Here is a 15,231-nt window from a genome sequence, read left to right as displayed (position 1 = left end):
TCAGCCTCCCCAGAATTAAGGTCATCTTTAACAGGTGCTGCCTCAAAAAAAAAAGCAGCATCCATTATTAGTAACCACAGGACGTGCTCTCTTCTTATTACTACCATCAGAGAGGAGACACAGGAGCCTGAAGATACACTCAATGAAGCACAGCTTTTTCCCCTCTGCCATCAGATTTCTGAACGGACAAAACACAAACCTATGAACCTCAGTATTTTTGGTCTTTCTGCACTAATTATTTAATTATATACATCTTATTGTAAGTTATAATATTTTAATGTATTGCTCTACAACAAATCTTGTGACAAGTCAGTGATATTGATTCTGTTTAACATCAAAGAACAGGACTCACCAATAATCTTGCTTTCAAAATTCAGTACAAAATCCAATTAAACCTTAATCCAGGTTATAGATATAATGTTATATAAGATAACTCGGCAGGAGTTTAGGAATTAGTTTGTAATTAGGAGTACAAGTAATCCAGGCTCAACTCCTATTTAGCTGTCCAAGAAGATCATCCATTCTCCTCATGACCACATGGGTGCTCCAGTTTGCTCCTGCATTCCAAAGACAAACTGTGCACGTTAGGGTTAGTAAAGTGTAGGCATGCTACATTGGCACAGGAAGCATAGTGACACTTACCCTTGTCCCAGCCATCCTTGTGGATGTGTTAACCGTTGTTCCAAAAATGACATTTCACTGGATGACTTGATGTATGAGACAAACAAAGTTAATCATTGCAAGCATTCCAGCACCTTCACCAGTTCAGAGATGTATTTTTCAATAATACATTTATGATCATCAGGAGGGATCTTGATTGTATCTAATAGGTAGCCACAAATTTTGGTGTGTTTCTCCAATTACTTTTTGTATTCTAGATTACATGGCTGTGAAGGTGATGGTAATAGGGAGCAGGAAAGATGAAGTTTATTGCCATGATATGCAGACTACTATAGTGGTTATAAACCCTACAAACTCCAATTCAATCAAGGAACCTACAGAGACAAAGTATTCTACAACAGATGGCTCACAATCACAAACCCTCCCCACCATCATTTCCACTCTAAGAATGTGATGGAAAAATTGCCTGGAAATACATTAGGATAGAGCAGTCTGCTTTAATTTCTGCTATTGGACCAGCTACCCCTCCACTGTTTCAGGTTTAGTATTGGTGGTCACAGTTGAATAAAGGGTCCATTTTTCTGCTTTACAACTCCTAATTCATGAATTCATTTGGGAACTCAGCAACTACAACTCCAAGCCTGTCAACTTTCAGCATTCTCATCACATCCAAATCACCCTTTACTCTCATAGTGGGCCCATAGCCTTTATTGCTCTAGCAAATATTTTTTCATTATTGAAATACAGCGTGGAACTGGCCCTTCCAAACCCTTTGAGCCACACTGACCAGCAATTACCCAATTTAATGCTAGCCTAATCACAGGACAACTTAGATTGAACAATTAACCTATCAACCAGTACGTCTTTGGACTGTGGGAGGAAACCGGAGCAGCTGGAGAAAACCCATGCAGTCACAGAGAGCACACACAATTTCCTTACAGGCTGCAGCAGGAACTGAACCCAGATCGCTGGTGTTACCATGCCACCTAATATCTTTGGGGGAGCACTGACAACAAAGATTATAACAATTCAAGCAATTACCAATAGGATTTAAAAATTTCTATATACAATTGCCTTCATAAGGGAAACTAACTGCAGGAAAATAAAACTAATTTATGTACTTAGGTACGCTCATTATTAATATGATTTAAAAGATAACCTGAGATAATCATATTAATTATGGATCAAACTTAAGATTCCAAAAAAACCAGCCACCTTTATTTTATTCTTTCAGAACATTTAATGCAGATCAAAAGGTATAAAAATACAACACAGTGAAATGACTAAAGTACAAAGCTTTTTTAAAACTTTTGTTTTTGCAAGGCGCAGACTATAAGCATTATAAAACATGTGATAATACATGAAGTCCACCCTCTGCAGAAGTCTTGTGGGGTCAGGTTTGTGTTTTGTCTCCTGCATCTAGTAGTTTACGCTGTAAACAGTTACATGTGAGGTCTCCTGAACAGCAGACCTCACTATTCTTGAGTGGTATTTTTCTTATTTTCCACGGTTGATAAAAATAGGTGCAGAATGTGGCATCTGTTGTGTGGAGTTAGCAGTCAGACAGTCTTTAGCCTATGACATACAATACAGAACATAAAACATTTACTCAATGCAACAGTTCCACTTTATCGACACATTAATAAGTACTTCACAGGCAGTGCAATTAAGAAACCAATGGGAAAAAAAATCCTGGTCTCTGGATAACAAGTTATTGATTTCAAATTCTTTCAGATGATCTCTGAGTAAAATAGCTGGCTTATGTAACTTGACATACAGATAGCTTGAAAGAACAGTTGTATTAATTGTTAGCATATGGTTCACAATTTGTAGCAGCTCAAATTTATTCTCAATTCATGCTAACTGCTTTATTCAATTATGTTGCAATCAGTTGATTTAGCCAGACTGTGGAAATCTGGCAAATACAGAACCATAATCAGCATTCCCTTTCATCATAGGGTCACAATGCAATGAGATGAATACAAATAAGGATCCTGATGTAAAGGAATGATTTAATAAATGAGATAAACTACAATTTTCAAATAATTTTAATAACCTTTTGTAATAGTGTACATCTTATTAATTGATTATGCTTAAATAATAAATTTGGGAGAAACAGTAAATTAGTGCACCTGAAGATATTCAATTACTTTGTTTCACAGTAAAGTCAATCCAGAATATTTGCATTAATCTATTTTCTGCCAGTTCCCATTCTTATACACCATGAAGGGGATATACTTAAACACAGATATTGACTGAGTCAGTTAATTAAGCCAATATAATGACTTGACAGAAGCCAGAACAAGATCTCTTGAATCAAAAGACAGGATGGGATAAAAAAGCCCATGAAGCCTATCCTTCCAAAAAGTCTTGTCCATCGGAGTTTCCGAAGGTTTGTTGAATGCATCTGCAATGCCCCAATGAGCTTTAGGCATTAGATGAGAGAATTACTTTTTGCATGAGAACATTCCTGGCATTAACCATATTAAAGGTTTTTAAAGTTCTCATGTCCAAGGTATGCAAAATGATTTCTAAAGGGGATATGAATTAATTCAGTTGCGCAAGAAATCTAAGCTTTTAATTATTCATCAACTTGAAAGGTAAAGGGTTAACATAAATTATTTAGTAAGTGTAATTCCAAAATATATTAGGAACATGATCGTACTTAAAATTAAAAAGTGCGCCCTTTACTTAAATGTGATTTAAAAGTTTTAATTTTCTTCATCTTTCCTCAGGTTGGACTTGCAGTTGAAGAGAAATATTTTGCTTTTCATGTGGTGTTTTATTACATGGAGTTATGAGAAGAAACATAATTCTATACAGATTTGAATTCAATCTTATATTGTTGCAAACTGGAATTAAAGTCTACATCTTAAAATTATGTTTTACAAACTTTTTGTCCAGTGGTATGACATATTATTGTGGATCATATTTTAATCAATGTTTAACAATATAAACTGGCAGCCTTGGTGAAAATATGTATGTAAATTATAGTGGGAAAAACTTACCTCAACATGCAAATTATGCCTTTTTTTGTTGGTCAATCTAACAATTCAATATATTAATTCGACGTATCAACTAATAAACAATCTCCATTTCTCCCCTTCATGATAACTGATAATTACATTTCTTAACATCTTTAAAGCTATTAAAGGCTCCTGTTGGATATTTCCTGAATGGTCCCCAAGTACAATAAGATGGATTATTGACTCCAAAATTCACCTAGTTATGACCTTGGGACCTTTTTGTCTACCTGAACTACACTTTGTCACTGTAACACTTTATTCTGCATCATTGCTTTACCTTGTACTACCCAAAAACACTGTTGTAAGGGAATTGATCTGTATGGATAGCATGGACAGAAAGTTTTTTACTGTACCTCATTACATGTACCAATGAACCAAAATGCATATTTTAACATTCAAGATTCCAGTGATAAAAAGGAACTATCTCAAAAGAATCTCATTACAAAGATCAAACTTTTTTTTAAAAATTTAGTAAACAAGAACACATGGATTACTTCATATCTGTAGGGGTTTTGGAAGGTCCTGAGCTTGTAAATGAAAGCATATACATGTAAAGTCTCTACCTTCCTATCGGTATATCATTCAGTTAAAATATAGGAATACATGAGAGAAAACAAAAAAGATAAAACTGTGATAACTCTGAAAACTGCAAACTCTTCTACTTGTCTTTTTGTATTTTTTTGAAAATTCAGATTAATCTGCAGTGTTTATTAAACTAGATAATTTAATGTAACATTATGACACAGACACAATGTTTTCATGCCAAATCTCATTAAGTCAATTATTTGAACTCTTATTTACTTATAACCCTATATTTATCATTATATCATAAAAAAACAGCAGCCAAGCTCATTAAAGAGTTAAGTTTAGAGTATTTTGAAATAGCATTTTTCTCTTCGTAAATAAGATTTTAATTCAATTTTGAGAAATTTTACACTTTCAGTAATAAATCTTCAATTCAAATGAGTTACATCAACTTCACCCTCATTAGATCGACAATAAATTACACGAGGGAAGAACTTACAGGCAATATGCCCAATTTACTTTGGGCAACCTTGAGCTACAGTGTCATTTCTTTTTCTTTCAGGCCACATACCTATACTATGCTCTATTTAACCTACAATATATACCTGGAACTTCTCCAACAGTTATCTTCAGAGTTAAAAATATCCCAAGATTACACTTTCATTTAAACTTTCCAATACTGGCCTTCTCATGATCATCCCAGTAACTACTAGGCTCGAATTTCTTTTTAAACAGAATAAGTGCGAGTTAAGGAAGCAAATCTTCCAAACTTTAAGAACTGGGAACATATCTAACAAAAGAAATGAACTGTGACATTTCACATCAAATACACGTCACTAATGTTATTCCCAGTAACTTCGCTTTTATTGTAGATAAGAGCTCTAGGCTCAAACCAACAGGGTAAGTGCTGGGTGCAAGTTTCTAAGAATTCTAGCCACTGGCTGATTAAGTAATAAACTAGCAATCACATGTCTGATATAAAGTACATCAGCTTCAAGCTCTGTTAAAGAGATTTTATCCTGAGTCATGAACAAGAAAGAAATGATTGATTACTGAATACATGAAAATCAAGTATTGCCCACTAATATATCTCCTGTCACATTCACGAAATGGAGGTGTAAAATACTTGGCTTCAATGCAGAGAACACTGCAGGATATTCTTAATGCAATATATCCTGTTTATGAGTTTGATCCAAGCTATTTTCAGCATCAGTGTATTATTTGAGGCATAGATCCTCTTCCCTACCATTAGTGCACCTTTCTGCCCCCACCCCGCCTTGGGTTCGGAGAGAAAACTGGATCAAGGATCAGAATTTTCTCATTTGAAGGCATGCATAAACATTCAGAAATGCAAGGACACATTAATAAATAATAAATTGTCATATGCCTGATTTCCATCACTAAATTGATGATCTATTTACAAAGCTCACTAATCATACCAAGTGGCCGTGATTCAATAATATAACAGTACACTGTAGATTGGACATAATTTACATCATTAGGTTCTGACATAGCTTACAAGAATCTTTATCTTATAGTATGATGCATCATCTCCAACACAGATGTACAATGATACTAATTAAAAGCAGATTTTATTCGGCTGGTCTTTCTGGAATGTAAAGCTGTAACAAATTTTAAGTGTCATCTGATGCTATTTCCAACAGGTTACTCCTTCCTGCCCAAAACACAAGAATAATCATTTCATTTCAGGATAATCACATCATTAACCAGCACTAACTAGAAACACTTCTCAACTCTTTAACCCACAGAAGCAACTTTGGATGTCTATTTACATATCAATCTCTATACATGGAATGAGTACTTTGGTTTATTAAAGGCATGATTTATCTTTAAAGATATCCTGGTAAACTATGCAAGAAATTGAACTGAAAATTTTAAAGTAAAATTTGAGAAATATACATCATAGGAGTATGAAAATAAAAAATCTGGCAACAGAAAATAAAGAACGGCACTGTTTTTTTTGGAAACCTCTATGGGTTAAGGAATTAACTAGTATTTTAGACATTCACAATGATAATCAACAATACTCAGACTGCTTAAAACTGAATTTTGAAAAGGCTTCCAGATCTCTTTGCCAAAAGAATAACTGAATTCTACGTACTGGCCAATAAACAACAAAATGGAAAAAATATTTAACCCAAAATAATTAACTTTTTAAGTGACCTCTTTAATCCAAGCAAATATGTTTTAAATATGCTGATAAGATAAAAAAGGGGGAAAAAATGTAAAAATGCAGGACATCAGTTGGCTAAACCAGTAAAGTAGAACCCAAGCCATGCAAAGAGGTTGGCTTCCACTCCTTGTTGGTTTAATATTTATGGACATGGATATTTAAACCTTCCTACCAAAATAAATGTGCTTTTCATAATGCCCAGGCTCCCAGGCGAAACAGAATAAAATATAAATATCCTTTTGGACATCTCAAGAACAGGAGAACAACTACTTTTAATGGAATCACAACTTTTAACCAAATGTTTATTGTAGTACAGATCTGATAATTTATTTACAACAGAATTTTTGTGTCTGGTGGTTTTGTTTATTCAAATATCTGACGGTACAAGAACCTGAGATTCTATATTGCAAATTTTGAGTAAAACCAAACAGCTCCACCCTACTGCATTTTTTCTTTGTCAATCCTGAAAAACAAAGTTCTTGTGCAGGGAAATATCATTCCTCAGCATCTGAAATCTCAGATGCAATATGCTACCATGTGCCATTAAATGAAGTTACAAACTGATCACTGAAAATACATAGAGCAGCAAACAATAGCTCCAACTGCAAGAGTAGTAACTGCAGCAATGTTAATGAGAATAGGTTTCCAATATAACCACCTTTTTCGTTTCACCTCGGTTTCATTAAGCTTCTGTTTCATTCGCTGTACTTTCTGCGCTGTACTTGCTATCCTATCCTCACGATGTCGCTTACGAATATTACTGGAAAGCAAACAAGAAAGTGATAGTGAGGGTATACAATCACATATAGAATTTAAGAAAAAAGTTGAATGCAGTTTTTTAATACACAAAACAAAGGGTACAATATACAGCCACAGACTTACCGTGACATGGACACCCATGATAAGCACAAGAGACATTAATTTGCAGTACTATGAAAAGCATGTGACTAGGACCAATTTGACTGCTCCACAAAATGACTCAATGAGCTCCTTTGTTGCAACAATTTTATGACCAACTCCCTGATCATGGTTAAGTTGGAACATTGAAAAGGCAGCCTGCTACTCTGCAACTGCAATATGGTGCATATCAAAGTCTTAATACCCAAGGCTAATCATACATTTCCTAGTTACCAGCTCAAAGCAATATCTGTGGAGTTCCAGGAAACCCAAAGATGATACAACATCTGATAGGAAAGAAACATAACAGGTACTAAGAAAAGAAAGTTCTAATGCAGCAAAGCTGTGTTTCAATGACATAAAATATATCATAATTGATAAATTGATTAACCCTTCAGAAGCATATTCCCTTAAAAAATCTTTAAAATAAATCAATTATCAGGTCTTCTTCATATAGATATGATTAGTCATTCCAGAACAGTTTAACTTATTGATGAAACAATAACAAACATAATTCTAGTGGTTTCAGGGAAGAATTTAAAATTCACTTGCAAACTTACTTTTTCTAAAAACTTGTGAAAATTGATTTCCATAATCAGTAGCCTCCCTTACTCTAAGTTTTAATGTTATACCATATCATTAATACCTAAATAAGCTGACATTGATTCAATATACAAATAACAGCACAGTAAAACACAAAAGGTCTATAGCACTATTTCTTCAAAAGCTGCATTCAATGAAATAAAAATGGTCACGCCAGCATAGTAAACAGTATTTCCATTTTCCATGCATTAGACAGTGGAAATTAAAAATACTCTTTTGATGTTATAGAATACCTCATTTTCCCAAGCAAAAAAATAAATCGACACTTGATAGGAAAGATGGATTCTAAAAAAGAAATTAGGTATTACTTGCATTAATCTATAGAATTACAAAAAGAGGATCAGGTCCAAATTATAATTTCTCAAGTTATTGTCAGTTATATCTGCATAAGATGGGAAGTTATAAGACATAGAAGACAGTTAATTGAAACAAGAGTCAGCACAAAAACCACACATAAAACCTCTCAAGCCATAAAGGAGTTCCAGAAGTTCAGAGCCTAAGATACAAAACATGTACAGAAAGAACAGGGTAACACTTTAAAAAAAAATTTAAAAAAAAAGACTCACTTCACATACTTTGCTTTGATCTCTTTTTCTTGTACAGAATTTTCTTCTGTGGAAATGTTGTTTGCTGCATCAGTTGCTTCATCTACTGACAAATGAGGCGCCCTATTCTCATTATGTCGTGGAAGGGCTCGTTTTGGAGGCTGGGGTGGTGGAGAAGCATTGCCTGGTATAGGATCCTGGTCTTCATTGGAAAGCTCTTTCCATCTTTTCTGTTCACAGGCAAAAAAAAATCATTGTTTGTTCCATCAGATGAGCATAGAAACAACTTGCTAAGCCTCAAAGTAAAAAAGCAAATCTTAAAAAACCTTTTCATCTTACAAAGGTTTTGACAATCCCTCACTCAGACAACAGCAAGCATTTCAGAATTAGAATGAGGTTTAATATCACTGGCAACAATACAGTGGAATACATTGCAAAATAAAACTAAATTACATTAAGACTTACATTTTTGCACATAATTTAAATTACTGCAAAAAAGCACAAAAAGTAGGTCATGTACATGGGTTCAGTGTCCATTCAGAAATTTGTAGTTTGATAAAGTTTATCAAACTTTACAACTCCTCCCTCGGAGTGTCAGACACCCTGAGCCAATAGGTTGGTCCTGGACTTATTTCCACTTGGCATGATTAACTTATTATTTAATTATTTATGGGTTTTATATTGCTATACTTCTATACTATTCTTGGTTGGCGCGGCTGTAATGAAACCAAGTTTCCCTCGGGATCAATAAAGTATGTCTGTCTGTCTGATGGTGGGAGTTGGGGAAGAGGCTGTTTCTTAAACGTTGAGTGTGTGTCTTCAGGCTCCTATACCTTCACCCTGATGGTAGCAATGAGAAGAGGGCATGTCCTGGGTGATAGGGATTCTTGATGATGCATGCCACCTTTTGAAGATGTCCTTGGTAATAGTGAGGCTAGTGCCCATGACAGAACTCAGCTAAGTTTGCAACTTTTTCAATCCTGAACAATAGCCCCTCCACACCAGGTGGTGATGCAACCAGCTACAACGTTCTCCATGGTACATCTATAGAAACTGGCGAAAGTCTTTGGTGACATACCAAATATCCTCAAACTCCTAATGAAATATAGTCGCTGCCGTACTTTCTTTGTTATTGCACCGATATGTTGGGCCAAGATAGATCTTCAGTGAGGCTGACACCCAGGAACTTGAAATTGTTCACCCTTCCTACAGCTGATCCGTCAATGAGGACTGGTGTATGTTCCTTTGACTTCTTCCTGAATCTACAATCAATTCCTTGATCTTATGATGAGTGGAAGGTTACTGTTGTGACAGCACTCAACCAAATGGTCGATCTCAATTCTGTACACCTCCTCATCACCATCTGGAATTCTGATAAAAGATGTTGAGCTATCTGAGAATGAAGCACCACAGACATTCATGATGTTAAGAATTTGCCTTGTAAAAAGTAAAAGCCTGCAAACCTTGCCAGAGCAAAGTAGAAATAACATCTCCTCCTCACTGACAATCAACACTGGTGCACCTCAAGGATGCGTGCTTAGCCTACTGTTCCACTCCCTGTAAGCCCATTTCTGTGTAGCTAAACACAGTTCAAACGCCATTATGAATTAACTGAAATAACTACTGACAGAGTTTCAGATGGTTATGAAAGAGGTGTACAGGAGTGAGACAGCTCAGCTGGTTGACTGGTATCGAAACAACAACCTTGCATTCAACATTAGTAAGGCCAAGGAATTGATTGCGGACTTCAGGGAGGGGGAAGTCAAGGGAACAGACACCAGGACTCATCAAGGGATCAGCAATGAAAAGGGTGAGCAGTTTCAAGTTCCCGGGTGTCAACATTTTGCACAAATTTCTACAGATGTACCATGGAGAGTTTGGTACAGAGGGGCCTGTGCAGGACTGGAAAAAGCTGCAGGAAGTTGTAGCCTTCAAAAGGCTGCATCCATCATTAAGTAACCCCATCACCCAGGACATGGCCTCTTCTCATTGCTACCAAATGAGGTGAGAGAGTCTGAAGACACACACATTTCACGAATAGCTTCTTCCCCCCTGCCATCAGATTTCTGAATGGACATGAACCCATGAACACTACTTCAAAAAAGACCATAAGACATGGGAGCAGAATTAGGCTTTTTGGCCAATCGAGTCTGCTCCACCATTCAATTGTGGCTAATTCTTTTTACCCTCCTTAGCCCCACTCCCCTGGTCTTCTCCCTGTAACCTTTAATGGTATGTCCAGTCAAGAACCTATCAATCTTTACCTTAAATACACCCAACAACCTGGCCTCCACAGCTGCCTGTGGCAATAAATTCCAGAAATTCACCACCCTCTGCTTAAAGAAATTTCTCTATATTTCTGTTTTAAATGGACACCCCTCTATCCTGAGGTAGTGCCCTCGTCTCTAGTTCTAGTCTTCCCCACCATGGGAAACATCCTTTCCACATCTACTCTATCTAGGCCTTTCAACATTTGAAAAGTCTCAATGAGATCCCCCTCACCCCCTAAATTCCAGCAAGTATAAACCCAGAGCCATCAAACATTCCTCATATGATAACCCTTTCCTTCCCAGAATCATCCTTGTGTAACTCCTCTGAACTCTCTCCAATGCCAGCACATCTTTTTTGGATGAGGAGCCCAAAACTGTTCACAATGCTCAAGGTGAGGCCTCAACAGTGCCTTATAAAGCCTCAGCAACACATCTCTGCTCTTGTACTCTAGACCACTTGAAATGAATGCTAACATTACATTTGCCTTCCACACCACTGACTCTACCACCAAGTTAACTTTTACGGTGTTCTGCACAAGGACCCCCAAGTTCACTTGCACCTCCGACTTACGGATTTTCTTCCTATTAAGAAAACAGCCTGCATATTTATTTCTACAATCAAAGTGTATGACCACGCATTTTCCAACAGTGTATTTCATTTGCCACTCTCTTGCCCATTCTCCTAATCTGTCTAATTCCTTTTGCCACTTCCCTGTTTCCTCAACACCACCTGCCCCTTCAACAATCTTCATATCATCTGGAAACTTGACAACAAAGGCGTGTATTGATACACAGCATAAAAAGCAGTCCCAACAACGAACCCTGTGGAACACCACCAGTCACTGGCAGCCAACCAGAAAAGAATCCTTTTATTCACACTCGCTGCCTCCTACCAATCAGCCAATGCATTAACCATGCCAGTACCTTTCCTGTAACACCATGGGTTCTTAACTTGGTAAGCAGCCTCATGTGTGGCACCTTGTCAAAGGCCTTCTGGAAGTCCAAATATACAACATCCACTACATCCCCTTTATCTCTCCTACTTGTAATCCCCTCAAAGAATTCCAACAGGTTCATCAGGCAAGATTTTCCCTTAAGGAAACCATACTGACCATGTCCTATCTTGTCCTGTGTCTCCAAGTACTCCATAACCTCATCCTTAACAACTGACTCCAACATCTTCCCAAACACTGAGTTCAGGCTAACTGATCTATAATTTCCTTTCTGCTGCCTTCCTCCTTTCTTAAAGAGTGGACTGACATTTTCAATTTTCCAGTCCTCTGGCACCATGCCAGAGTTCAATGAGTTTTGAAAGATCATTACTAATGCAATCTCTACCGCTACCTTTTTCAGAGCCCAAGGGTGTAGTTCATCTGGTCTAGGTAACTTATGTATCCTTAGGTCTTTCAGCTTTTTGAGCACTTGTGATAGCAACTGCACTCACTTCTCTTCCCTCACACCCTTCAACATCTGGCACACTGCTAGTGTCTTCCACAGTGAAGACTGATGCAAAATACTCATTTATTTCATCAACCATCTCCTGGTCCCCCATTATAATTTCTCTGGCCTCATCTTCTAGACAGCCTATATCGACTCTCGTCTCTTTTTTAAAAAAAACATACTTGCAAGCTTTTGCTATTCACTTTAATATGGTTTGCGAGCTTGCTTTCATATTTCATCTATTTCCTCCTAATGATTCTTTTAGTTGCTTTCTGTACGTTTTTAAAAGCTTCACAATCCTCTATCTTGCTGCTAATTTTTGTTTTGTTTTATGCCCTGTCTTTTGCTTTTACATTAGCTTTGACTTTCCTTGTCAGCCACAGTTATACTGTCGTTCCATTTGAATATTTCTTTGTTCTTGGGATACTCTATCTTGCACCTTACTCATTTTTTTTTTAACAGAAACTCACATCATTGTTGCTCTGCTGTCCTCCCTGCCGGCATCTCCTACCAATTTATTTTGGCCAACTCCTCTCTCATACAATTGTAATATGCTCTACCACTGAAATACTGCTACAACACTTTACTTTCTCTTTATCTAGTTTCAAGATAAACTTAGTATTATTTTGATCACTGCCTTCTAAGGGTTCGTTTACCTTTAGCTCCCTAATCACCTACAATTCATTGCATAACATCCAATCCAGCATAGGTGATCCCCTAGTAGGGTCAACAACAAACTGTTCAAAAAAGCCATCTTGTAAGCATTCACCAAATTCACTCTCTTGAGATCCATTTCCAACCTGATTTTCTCAATTAACTTCTATGTTAAAATCTCCTATGACTTTCATAGCATTGGCTTTTTGATACGCCTTTTCTATTTCCTGTTGTAATCTGTGCTCCGCATCAGGGTCCTTTTACCCTTTCAATTCCTAACAAGGATTCATCGTCTTCTGATCCTATGGCTCACCTTTCTGCTGAATTGATGCTATTCTTTAACAGCAGAGCCACTCCACTCCCTCTGCCTACTTTCTTGTCCCTCCAATACAACGTGTAACCTTGGACACTCAGCTCCCAACTACAACCATCCTTCAGCCACAATTCAGTGATTGCCACAACATCGTACCTGACAATCTACGATAGTGCAACACAATCATCCACTTATTTCTTGTACTGCGTGAATTGAGACAATATAGAGTACTGTATTTGTTACCCTTTTCGATTCTGCAGTCAACATAAAAGCAAAAAGGGCATATAATAGAGCAAAAAAATACAGGTATCCCCCACTTTTTGTAAGTTTTCTTTATGCCATTTTGCTTTTATGAAAGACGTACATTAGTACCTGTTTTCACTAACCGAAAGAAATCCGAAGAGGATTTTTGCTTTTATGAAAAAAGACGAAAAGCGAAAATAGCGTTCAGCATTTGTTTTGCAGTGAGCTGTTACTGTAATAGAGGCAACTGTTACTGTATAGCATGCCCCAAGCAGCAAGAGTGGTGCCACCAAGCTCCTTCCCTGGGAACTACACTCAGCATCAAATCGCCATAGCTTTGAACTGTGCCTGTGTGCATCCGTGCTTCATCTCCATTTATTTTGTGCATCCGTTAGCAAGCTGTGTCTTAAGGTATCAGAAAAGCCTAAGAGAGCTCGTAAAGGTATTACGCTTATCAGAAAACTGGACATAATTATACGTATTGATCATGGTGAATGAAATAAAGACATCGTGCCTGCGTTGAACTTGCCTGCGTTCACCATTCGTGCTATTTACACGCAGAGAGAATGAATTTTGAAAGCTGCCGATGTTATTATTGGTTCTGCTAGCAGCAAAGTGGTCTCTTTTAGTTGGTATCATTCCTGCTTTTACCATACGTTAGTGTTATTTGGTATGATATGGTAGGTTATTTTTTGGGTCTGGGAACGCTCATCAACTAAAAAAAACATAAGGAGTGAAAAGATGAAATTTGAAGGTACACTAGCTAATAATATCAAGAGGATACAGGTTTCCCCCACCATCCAAAGCTAGAGTGTTCCTATGAAACGGTTCGTAAGCCAGAATGTCGTAAAGTGAAAAATCAATTACCATTCATTTATACGGGAAAAATTTGTGAGCGTTTGCAGACCCAAAAAATAACTTACCGAATCATGCCAAGTAACACATAAAACCTAAAATAACAGTAACATATAGTAAAAGCAGGAATGATATGATAAATACACAGCCTATATAAAGCAGAAATACTTTTCTGCAATCATTGCAGCACTGTCTACCATAGTGAAAATCTCACACAAGCGCTCTCGGCAGCACTCGCGTCAGAAACATTTGGCGCAAGCGCTCTCGGCAGAAACATTCAGCACAAGTGCTCTCGCAGAAGCCTTCTCTCCGGCAACCTTTAAGCTATGAAGCTGCCAAGTCATACCAAATAACACATAAAAATACACAAATAATAATAAAGTAGAAATAATGTATGTACAGTGTAGTATCACTTACTGGAATTGGAAAGACAGCAAGCACATTAATAATGGTGTGTTAGGCTGAGTTGTCAGAGGTTGGGATGGTGGGAGACTGGGGTGTCATCTCATTGTCGTCTGCTTCCGTATTCTACGTCTGCCTGCCTTGATGTCGAAGGTTGAGGTTCGTCGTCTGCTGTGGCTGATGTGGAAGGCTTGAAAAACGACAGTATGCTTGACTGCTTAGCCTCGCGCATTTTCCTATCATACAGTTCTTTGTAAGCACTCAAACCATCCTGCAAATATGCCCTAAACCTACGTACCCTTTCAAAATTAAAGTCGTACTTTTCTGCCATCATTACAGCATTGTCAATTGTCAGCATTGCAGCAAAAATCTCACGCAGTTGCTTCATGTTGAGTTTCTGGACAACTTCACTTTTGGTCCGTTCGCTACTGCTTTCAATTTCAATTGTTATCCTTTCCTCTTCCAATTGCGTCAGCTCTTCATCTATCAGTTGTTGGTCATGGGATGCCAAAACCTCTTCAACATCATCTTCGTCAAAGTAAGCCAAACTTACTTTGTCCTAACTTTGTTCACCACGATTGAAACGCTTAATTATGTCTAGTTTTACGCTAAGTGTAACACCCTTACGAGCTCTTTTAGGCTT

The 15,231-nt window shown here is 37.2% G+C and overlaps 1 protein-coding gene across 6 annotated transcripts in view; it reads right to left on the bottom strand.

Annotated features, from left to right (window-relative positions):
- Window positions 1–1,811: 1,811 nt before the first annotated feature.
- Window positions 1,812–15,231, bottom strand: part of LOC132397925 (tyrosine-protein phosphatase non-receptor type 2-like) — a 100,667-nt gene continuing 87,247 nt past the window's right edge. For 3 of the 6 annotated variants that reach the window (XM_059976739.1, XM_059976782.1, XM_059976773.1), the window contains 2 exons: window positions 8,433–8,641; window positions 2,203–7,126 (listed from right to left, as the gene is read on the bottom strand). In XM_059976739.1, the coding sequence (XP_059832722.1) occupies window positions 6,931–7,126; window positions 8,433–8,641 (405 nt within the window). In that variant the 3' untranslated portion in view covers window positions 2,203–6,930. The other 3 variants (XM_059976764.1, XM_059976756.1, XM_059976748.1) reach the window with 3 other exon arrangements.

This window comes from Hypanus sabinus, chromosome 1, assembly GCF_030144855.1.
Source record: "Hypanus sabinus isolate sHypSab1 chromosome 1, sHypSab1.hap1, whole genome shotgun sequence".
NCBI lineage: Eukaryota > Metazoa > Chordata > Chondrichthyes > Myliobatiformes > Dasyatidae > Hypanus > Hypanus sabinus.
This window is presented reverse-complemented; position numbering and strand designations above follow the sequence as displayed.